This window comes from Maylandia zebra, linkage group LG13 (genome assembly GCF_041146795.1).
Source record: "Maylandia zebra isolate NMK-2024a linkage group LG13, Mzebra_GT3a, whole genome shotgun sequence".
Taxonomy (NCBI): Eukaryota; Metazoa; Chordata; class Actinopteri; order Cichliformes; family Cichlidae; genus Maylandia; species Maylandia zebra.
Genome location: NC_135179.1, coordinates 3,138,538 through 3,148,335, shown reverse-complemented (window position 1 = coordinate 3,148,335; position 9,798 = coordinate 3,138,538). Strand labels below are relative to the sequence as shown.

At 42.8% G+C, this 9,798-nt stretch overlaps 1 protein-coding gene across 2 annotated transcripts; it reads right to left on the bottom strand.

Annotated features, from left to right (window-relative positions):
• Nucleotides 1–367: 367 nt before the first annotated feature.
• cyp26c1 (cytochrome P450, family 26, subfamily C, polypeptide 1) lies at nucleotides 368–8,647 on the bottom strand. 2 transcript variants are annotated; one of them, XM_004570630.3, is made up of 7 exons: nucleotides 8,517–8,647; nucleotides 7,426–7,782; nucleotides 5,919–6,143; nucleotides 5,495–5,770; nucleotides 5,213–5,371; nucleotides 3,987–4,394; nucleotides 368–2,071 (listed from the first exon to the last, which is right to left on the bottom strand). In XM_004570630.3, the coding sequence occupies exons 2-7, from the start codon at nucleotides 7,630–7,632 to the stop codon at nucleotides 1,727–1,729; spliced, it is 1,620 nt and encodes a 539-aa protein (XP_004570687.2). In that variant the 5' UTR covers nucleotides 7,633–7,782; nucleotides 8,517–8,647; the 3' UTR covers nucleotides 368–1,726. The 2 variants fall into 2 exon arrangements, with proteins under 2 accessions (XP_004570687.2, XP_076747519.1); XM_076891404.1 differs by having other exon boundaries at nucleotides 7,426–8,647.
• Between the last annotated feature and the right edge of the window lie 1,151 nt (nucleotides 8,648–9,798).

Here is a 9,798-nt window from a genome sequence, read left to right as displayed (position 1 = left end):
ATTTTTTTTTCTTTCAAAAATTGCATTTACTTTTAGTTTACCTTCTCTGCTAGTTTTAGTTTTCTGATTTATAATTTAAAAAACAAGTAGTGAAGGGCTATATTTGAGGGTTTTAGAAAGGTCGTAATAGGGATCACATTTCAAACACACTTTATGAAGACTCACGATCACAATGTAGACATCTCAACCTTGATTAGCATAAATACCAACACCTTTTGGATGCTCAAATTTGTAAAGAAGTCTAATTGAATGTTTTTTTCTTTAGTTTTACTTTGAAGTTTACGTTGAATAAGCTACAGTCGTGTTGGGTCAAACCTCTGCTTTCTTGGCCTCTTCTCAGACACAGGATGTGACAAACTGTGACAAATTTAGTTTAGCATCTTCTAATTTACTCTTTACATCAACTGTACAGCAGCTACATGTGATACACTCAATGAACGCACAAACAGGACAAATTTACACAGACTCCTTAAAGCAAAGAAAGTGCTATCTCCTTCCACAAATCCATCCACACCTCAGATTTCACAGCGCATCTATTAGACAGTCCTAGAATTAGACCAGTAAAAACAATAATAAAAAGTATAACTTTACTCTCAGTATATGCCGCTCTAAACAATAAAATATTTCTATGTTCTAGCAGTGATAAAGGTGTTATGGGCTTTACTAGTTAGTGTCTCTATCTATAAATTGTTACAGATAAAAGTACAACAGATATGATACATCGGCATTTTAAATACAGCTTATTCATAATGCTACTTCATTTGATACACATATAATAGCACTGTTAAGGATAGATAACATTCGTATAAAATGAACTTTATGTTCGGGTAGTTCCTGGTTGTCGGTTCAGCCTCACACATCCGGTCTCTCCAGTGTCCATTATGAGCATTCAGATATGGTTCTATTACAGAAAATCACATTTCAGCCTTAATCAAACTGTCACATTTCAAAGCTTGTTTCTCCACGTGGAGCTGCCTCGCAGCCAGTGCCATGCTCAGAGGCACTTCAGAGGCAACATGAAGTCCTAAGAAGTGAACAAAGGCAAAGTTCTAAATATAAGCTAGCAGATATACAGTACGTAGCACTTGGATATGTCCATAGTGATGATGTAAAAAGCTTATTTTATCAGGAAGGAGTGCAGAAAGGCGAAGATGCCAAGGCAGAGTGCAACAGGAAAGACAGGCAGCAGAAAATCATGACGCCACGTGTTTGTTTCACTGGATTTGAGTGGAAAGAAACATCCCTGAAACTGGATATATAGAAAATATACTGGTAAAAGATTATTAAAGTAGCGTGAAGGGAGGGTTTAAGAGTCCCTGAATAACTGTTTGTCCTCTGGATAGAAACTATTGCTAGTGACATGCGGTCCACTCATGACAGCAAAACTTAATCTCCTGTTTGAAAACTAGCAGGAAAAATGCTGCAAATTTTCATATTTTAATAACTTAAAATGTGTGTAAAAGTAAGTAAATGCTGGGAAACATGTAACATGGTTAAAATGTGCTTGTGCTACAACAGAAAGTCGTTTCTTAGGTTTGGGTCAGACCACTGAAGAAATGAAGTAACCCCCCACCCACCCATGTCCATGCAGATGAAAGGGGGCCTAAACTGCACCATCAGGACTGGCGAGGTCATTTTCTCTTTTCCTAGAGAGTTCCCAGAAGCAGGAAAGGTCAAACTGCCTCCCTAGTTGAGTTTCTCAGTGTCTATTTGTCTGTTTTTTTCTCTAAAGCTGGCAGTTGTAGGAAAAATGCACGTGCAGCCCGTTTACTGGGTGCACTATTGGCACTGTTTGCATCTTGGGGAAGTTCTCTGTAGCAAGGGTCCATTTGCAAGTCCCAATCAGCTCCACAGCGAGAGTCTTTAGGATGATCTGAGCCAGTTCTTTCCCTACGCAGCTCCGCACTCCACCACCGAACGGCACGTAGCTGAACCGGGCCGACCGGCACTCATCCCGATCTGGGCTGAACCGTTCCGGGTCAAACAGCTCCGGGCTCTGGAAGACTGCTGCAGTCTCATGGGTGTCCCGGATACTGTACATTACACTCCAACCTTTTGGGATCTGGTAGCCCTGCAGAATAAGAAAGGCATTTCATTTTGATGATAGTGATATAAACTCTGACTCAGGGTTCTAAAACAGTTTCTGGACCTTGGTAATATAGCCACTGTCGGCAAAGGTTTACAAAACAATGCAGAGAAAATGTTGAAATTGAAAAAGTCAAAATTTTATTGTTTGGATGATTTTTAATTATTATTATAATTCTCAAAATCAAAGACTCACAAGTGAAAAATACAAATTAATTCAAGAGTCTTATGATGTTGACCTTTTAGTTTCTGCCTGACATAGAAAGCTGGAGGCTTTAGCGTGTTGAAAACTTCTTCATTCATTTGGTTTTCAGCTTCATTCATTCAGTCAGCCACTCATTATCCTGCTAATCCAGACTTCTCTATAAACTAATCCCAGTTATTTCTGCAGAGTTAGGATTTCCTTGTTTAGGTTCCAGAAGCACTCACTTGACCGAACAGGCATAAAGACATTTGCAGGAGCACAATTACGTCGTGCCTATACAAGTTAATACCGTGAGAAATAATTAGCATCACGCGCTCTATAATAGTACGGTGGAAATTCCTCTGCTATCGCTTTAAACGTCACTTGTCCTTTTTCAATGAAGGCAGCAAATTGGGGGCACACTGAGGGCAGGGAGGGGTTTTTAAAAGCAGTTTCCCAGGAGGGGCCGTCAAAGCGTAGACAGCCACGCCTCCGAACAAAGAGCCAAAATCAAAATTCAATAGACGCAAGGTTCGCTCTGCCTCCAGCATGAAGTTCTCTGAGAGCAATTCGATTCTGCGATGGACTAAATCACCCTCAGACTCACTGAGTGTCCACAAGGAGGCGTTCGACACATGTCAAACTTTAGCTTTGCTTCTACGGTAAAGAAGATAATGGCTACAGGCAGCTGGGTTTAGACGGACAGGATTGGTAAACAACAAAAACCCTCCCAAAAGGTCATTGTGTTATTGTATTACTCCAACAGAAGTATGAAAAGTGTCCAAGAATTTGTACCAGCTGTTATTATTTATTAAGCTTTGGCTACTGGGCAAGTCTTTGTGCTATTGACGACTTGCCGGACAAAACCCAGTTTGTGATTTTTTTTTTTTGCTAATTTAATGGTCTGCCTCATTGAGGACTGAACTCTGAGCTTGTAAAACAGAAACGTTCCTTTCGTTGTTTCAAGCTAAAACATATACAGACATTTTATGGGGCCGTCAGCGGCTGGTAGCCAGTTAGAACATTTAACATTTGGCCCAAACCTACTGGATAAAACTATATGTTCATCTGTACTGGTTAAGGTTCAAAAAATATTGTCTAAGCATACTGTAGTTACCAACTGGATGGCTATCGGCTATTAGCTATTATTAGCTATTATTGGCTAAGTCTATCAATAGGGGGGTTTTTTTGTGCAACTGATTGTTTTGGGGTTTTGTTTGCTGCCTCCTTGACATGTTAACTATGTAAATAATTAGCTTGCAAAGCACAATTGTTAAATACCACCAGAACGGTGCTTCCTTCAGTTTTTGTTGTGTCAAGCTAGTATAGAGAGTTGCTGATGACATTTACTGGGGCACATATATCAGCGAGCACCAGTTGCTGACTGTAGCCCAAACCTGTTGCATACACCACATCTCCACCCATACTGCTTGGACTAAATGTTATAGACTGTTATCTAAATGTATTTTAGTTGGAAATTTGACAGTTCTATATCATGTATCAGCAATTAATCGAGCCAATCGCTCGTTGGCGTATTTTTAGTTGAGCATTCATAAATTTCCCGCACAGCCCTTGTCAGTTCCAGGAGCAGAGACATGGAGATGATCCCTTTGGGATGAATAAGATTTAAATTCCTTTGTATTTGATAAAAATATATTGAGTTCTTTGTAAAACTATACAAATAAGTAAAATCTTCCTACCAGAGACTCAAACTTACATCTAGTTCAAACGTCTGCAGAGCTGTTCGGTAACCGCCAGAGACTGGCGGAAGGAAGCGGAGGACCTCTTTGACGACACAGTCGATGTAGCGGAGCTGGCTGAGCTTCTCCAGGCTCAGCCAGGGTACATGAGACTGCGACCGCGGGAAACCGTCTTCGTCTCTCTGATTCCGACACCCTCTGTTTAGCAGGCAGGTTGTTTCTGCGTCAGTGGCGCCCTCCTCTGTTTCCATGGTGACACCAGATTGAATGCAGCTGTTGTGAGATTCATAGCCGAGGTCTTCCGCCTCCAGTTCAACTCTGGCCTTGTCCACCACTGCTGGGTGGCGAAGAAGCTGCAGAACCAGTGATGTGGAGGCGCTGGCTGTGGTGGAGTGAGCAGCAAAGATCAGCTCCACTGCTGTTTCCTGCAAGAAGGGAGGTGGATGGGTTGGGTGGATGTCACCTGAACATACTGCTCTCAGGTTCACAGTCAGACCCGTGAGGTCCCTGAACGTCAACTGAGAGCCAAATAGCTTGCTCACAAATAATGTACCATCGGTGCACGACTGACCTTTTACCAAATTATCTGGCTCAATCGTTTTCACTCAGCGTTGACCATTAAAAACATCTTTAGCATGATTAAATGTACCTGTATGAACTGATGGACTTCTTTTCTCGGGCTGTTTTTTATTACAACCAAAAATGAATCAGTAACTGCCCCTACAGGTAAATTCTGAAGCTTTTAAAATTTCCCATATAAGGTGTTTTCTAACGAGCGACCTAATGAGACTACAGATTCACCACCATCATGCTGAACACAGAAGGCTCAGTCACAAAACTGGGTTTTAGTTTGTTTATAGCCTCAGATTTATGTTTTACTTTTGGTAATTGCTTCAAAAATCATAAAAAGCCTTTTATTTCTCACCATTAGCATCAATTTTAATGTCTACAGTGGTGTTCGAGTATCGCTTAGTGATAGCATAAATCACAAAAACTTCCTGAGATTGCAGCGGCCGCTGTGCTGTGCAGGAGCAGTATTTTAGACGCCAGCCGGTTTCAGAGTGTCCTGCTCATTGACAAACTGTGCCTAAGTGGTGGTTAAATATGACTGAGTGGGTCACAAAAACACTCAGTGTGTGCACACTCTGCACATCTGCATCTCAGTGTTGTCTTGTCCTATCATGACTTTCAGAAAGTGAGGCTGGCACATCCTTCCCCGCACTGTGGACATTAACTCTGGTACCTTGAGCTCCTGCATGCTGAGCTGCTGGTCGTTCTCCTTAGCGCTGGACAACATGTAATCAAAGGCGTCGTTATATTCCTCGTCCATGTGCTGCCGCTCCCTCTTCTCTTCAATGATTTTCTCCATGTGGGCGTGCAGGATTTCTCTGGCTTTTATCCCCTGACAGAAAAAGATTGACAAATTGCAAAGAATTCATGTGAAAGCCAACATGAATGACATTAATCGGCTTTTAATACCACGTTATCCATGTAGATTACACATAATGTCTTTAAGCTCCCCCACCTTGCGTAACCCACTAAGCGGGGCATCTATTGGCAGAGAGAAGAGGTTGTTCATCAGCTGCTCGAAGATCTTAGCCAGGTAAACGATCCGTTCCTCCTCCAGCTTCAGACCCAACAGGACCCTAACCGCGATGCGGAACGTCAGGGACTTGGCTGCACTGTACACGTCGACGGCGCCCGGCTCTGAGCACCACTTGGCGATTTCAGATTTGATGACGTCCTGAAGCCGGGGCAGGTAGGACTCCAGAGCACTCCGGCTAAACACTTTGGCCAGAATCTTGAAAGACATAAGGAAATGGAGAGAAAGGGGTCATGAAAAGTTCACAGCTTGTGCCCAGCAGACAACACCTTTTAGTGAAACCCGGAGCAGAACAGACAGTTTGTGAATCCAAACGTCAGTTCAACTTCCTGCTACACCTTCTTACTTTTCGCTTCCTCTTGTGGAGGTCTCCGATGGAGTTGACCAGGGTGTTGGGTCCCAGGATGATGCGTGTGCTCTGAGGCCACTGGGTGCACACCAGGCTGTGTTCCCCCAGCAGGATCTTGCGGATGTTTTCTGCACCCGTCACCCTGATGACCGGCTTCCCCAGGAGGTGGGTCTTAAACACATTTCCGTGACGCTCTCGCCTCGAGATGTGGAAGTTTGAACCCTGGAGGGTAGAAAGAGATATAAACTTTGTCATGAAGCAATGACTCATTAATACTTTTAGGCCAAATAAAACTGCAACAACTTTTTATACAAACACTTGGAGTCTCTCTCTGTTTTTGTCCTTTGGTGCAGGGAGTAATACACACAGCTGTGTCACTTGTTTTGGTTTCTTTTTGTTTTGTTTTTTTCCTCAGTAATATCTTCATTTCTTAGAACAAGAACATTTTTCAGAGGAAAATCTTTCTTTTTGCACCATTTTGGTCAAACCAGCTACTTTTACTTTTTTAATCTGTCATTTTATTTTACATAAAAACAGGCTGTCTCTGTTAATCTTTTTAACATGATAAACTTACATTAGGTAACATAGTTTGTGGTTAATTATAAACAACATACAGTCCAATATGACTTCAAGTGGGTCAGACTATTAAAACAGCTCCATAATATAATAACCTACATTTCTTTAAATATAAATGATCTAAGAACATTTAATGGACCATCCATTTGCACAAAGCTTGAGATACTTTTATAAAACATTTTCAACAGCATGTGCCTGAGGGATGACAGTGGATCTGCCCAAACCTTCACATGTAGACTTTTTGTAAGTAAACTGCTTATTTTACTCGCGATTCAAACAGCTTGCAGAGATATTTTTTTAAATTCCGTAAGCTTTATACATTTTACTCCTTTTCAGTCATGCTTGCATCAGCTCACCAAGTGATGCAGTGCATTAAGCTGACAAATTAAAGATTTTAACGACTTTACTGAAATGCCTCTTACATTCACTCCTCCCGCTCGGGTTAGATTAACAGTTTGTGACCCTAAACTTTAGGGCAGGAGTGCATGTAGATAATATTAACAAGTGAAAACTAATGAGTTGGTGGGAGCGATTTAAGAAGGCGAAAATTTGGAGATGGGGAAATACGCGTGAGCTGTAAGGATGTGGAGAGGATGGATGAGAGGTGAATTCTTTTCTGTAGGGAAGACAGAGAGGGAAGGAGCGAGGTGGAAGAATTGAACAGAATTCTGTTTTTGCTCCATAACAAAGAATTACGCGCGGAGCATAAAGTCCGCACATGTCGCATCAACATCTGAACTGAACCCGCACAACAATCTGCTTCTCGAAACTTCCCGCGTTTCTTAACAAAGTATCGACACCGTGATTATTCAAACTTCCAGCAGTCCCGCGTGGATTAGAAGCCAATAACAGATGAGCATAGCTAAGGAAACACACACCTGCATTTTGGGGCTTAAAAATAAATAAACAAAAACTCGAGCTTACTCACCTGGAACAACCAGTGGAAAGTCTCTCCGACCAGTGGCCAGCCCATGGAGCCTCTCGGCAGCGGCAGGCGGCTCTCTTTGTCCCGAGTCAGACTCCAGCGGAGGCTCCACAGCTGCCGGGTCAGTGCCAGCAGCAGGACCGCGGAGAGAAGCGAAGTGAGCGCGGTGGCCAAGGCCGACAGCACTCCAAACTGAGGCAGGGGCAACATCTCCTCCGCGCTGGTCCGTTTCCCAGCATCCACCTGTGTCTGCGCGCTGAAATTGTCTGGGCTGTGCGTAAAGCTTCTCCCTGTCCGTCTGTCCGGAACTCTTTTTCTATTCCTCCTTTTTCCTTTTTTTTCTCTGGTCTCCTGTAAAAGCTGCCCAAATAAAAACAAAAGGTCCGGGTGTGTTTACCCTCCGCTGCCCCAGAAATTACTCATTCAGCTCATCTCCGGAGAGAGCCAATGTAAACAGTTATTACAGCTAGTTAGACCAAAACAATGACGACCATTACGCAGAAATATGCAGAGATGGCGCACACGTCTGCGATCATTTTTTCCAATTAAAACAAACTGTAGAGTGCGTCTCTTATAGCCTGACATTATTTTTAAAGCTGCGTGCATGTTAAAGAGTTTGCGCAGGCAGACGCACCTTTGAAAGAAATAAAAAGCCGATCATTGCGGATGGATGCGCCTGCACACACTCACACTCTGACTCTGGGCGAGCTACATGACAAACGTGCTCCTCTCCTGCGAGGAAACTCCCCTTCATTCCGCTGTCGCTGCTCCTTCAAAATGAGGAGTAGCTGTCAAGTATTCCAAATAGTTTTACAGGTTTGCGTGCGCCAGCTTGTCTATTAGGTTATGCACCTTTATAGGTACAGTTGAGGGGGCTCAGCCACCCTAACCCCCCGGGCGGCACAGAGTTTATAGAGCAGTGGCAATAAATCAGGTTTTAAAAAGAGGCAGAAGGAATAAAAGAGGGATTTGAATACAGTTGACTACAGTACGGAGCGAGGGGAAAAGTTCAGCAAATTGCTCTCTAGCTCTGATTTTCCCAGTAAATGAAGTAAGACGTTAGAGAGTTCGGTCCTTTTCAGATTCAAACTTACCTCCAAGCAGCTTCCTCTGAGCGCACGGTGACAGAAATCCGTTCAGGGTTTGGGGGAAAGTTTCTTTCTCGGCTCCTCTGAGAGAGACCGATGCCTGCTCCTCCACAGTGAGCGGGCTGCAGGGGGTTTTATAGAAAAAGCAGCGTGATCCACCTTCAATTGTGACGTTGGTTTGAATATGTTAAAAGGGCTCGGTGTTTCATTCACAGCGCTGCAGAGAGAGAGGGAAGCAAGAAAGAGGAAAACGTTTGGAGAGACGCAGCAGTGCGTCCTCAGTGTGTGTGTGTGTGTGTGTGTGTGTGTGTGTGTGTGTGTGTGTGTGTGTGTGTGTGTGTGTGTGTGTGTGTGTGTGTGTGTGTGTGGTGGGGGTGGCAGCGAGTGGAGGGGAAATCTGCAGGTATGTCCAATTAGTTGTGCAGAGGTTTCAGACAGGAGCTCCGTTTAAATTCAGAGCGAAGAAAATGGATCAGAGGCAAAAATTCACGACTGCATTCGACTTTAAATTTTCCAACAAATAACAAAGAAATCCGGCATTAAATGCGCAAGATCCAAAGTTTAACCCAATATTTTTGAATTCATTTCTTTAAATTTCAGCGATAAGTTTTGATCCTTGTTCCTCCAGAAAGAGGGGGAAACAGAATCTCTCACCCGAAATCTATGAGCCAGAAATACAGCAACAGCCTCATTTATTCTTATTGTATTCTAATTTTTGCGTCATAACTTTTGCACTGTCCACTTCCTGCTGTGACAAAACAAATTTCCCACGTGTGGGACTAATAAAGGTTATCTTAACTTATCTTATCTTATCTTATCTTATCTTATCTTATCTTAACAGGATATTTCCTCGTTTTTGAATTTGGCCTCAGCAGGGAACTTCAAATCCCTCCTCGACACTCCAGCAGCGCAGTTTTCATTTCCCGGGCAGATTCCTTCAATTAATACAAAGACTGAGACGGATTTCTGACCACATCCACTCAAGCCTCTGTTAACGGGATCCGTGTGATTTTAAGGTGGCGTTTCTTAAAAAATTAATGAAGCCGGTAACACGATTTTAAACACAAACTTTGGAAGCTTGCTGTCTAGATTTACGATGGATTTGGTCGCAGTCTGTGTGCGCAAAACGGCGCAAAATCTGCACTTTTTAATGCAAAAAAAAAGCCTCGTGGGGTCACAGCCCGGCCAATCCACCAAACCTCCAGTCTGCTGTCATTTCTTTTGAACACACATAAACATTTCCTCATTATTTAAAATTCATTTTATTTATAATTGTAATTTCTTTCTT

Bases quoted from the DNA above. Each gene is read 5' to 3' on its own strand.
- cyp26c1 (XM_076891404.1), bottom strand. From the start codon at position 7,632: ATGTTGCCCCTGCCTCAGTTTGGAGTGCTGTCGGCCTTGGCCACCGCG. The intron at 6,144-7,425 runs GTGAGTAAGCTC...TCTACCCTCCAG, and splicing joins CTTTCCACTGGTTGTTCCAG to GGTTCAAACTTCCACATCTC. The intron at 5,372-5,494 runs GTGGGGGAGCTT...TTTTTCTGTCAG, and splicing joins CGCTTAGTGGGTTACGCAAG to GGGATAAAAGCCAGAGAAAT.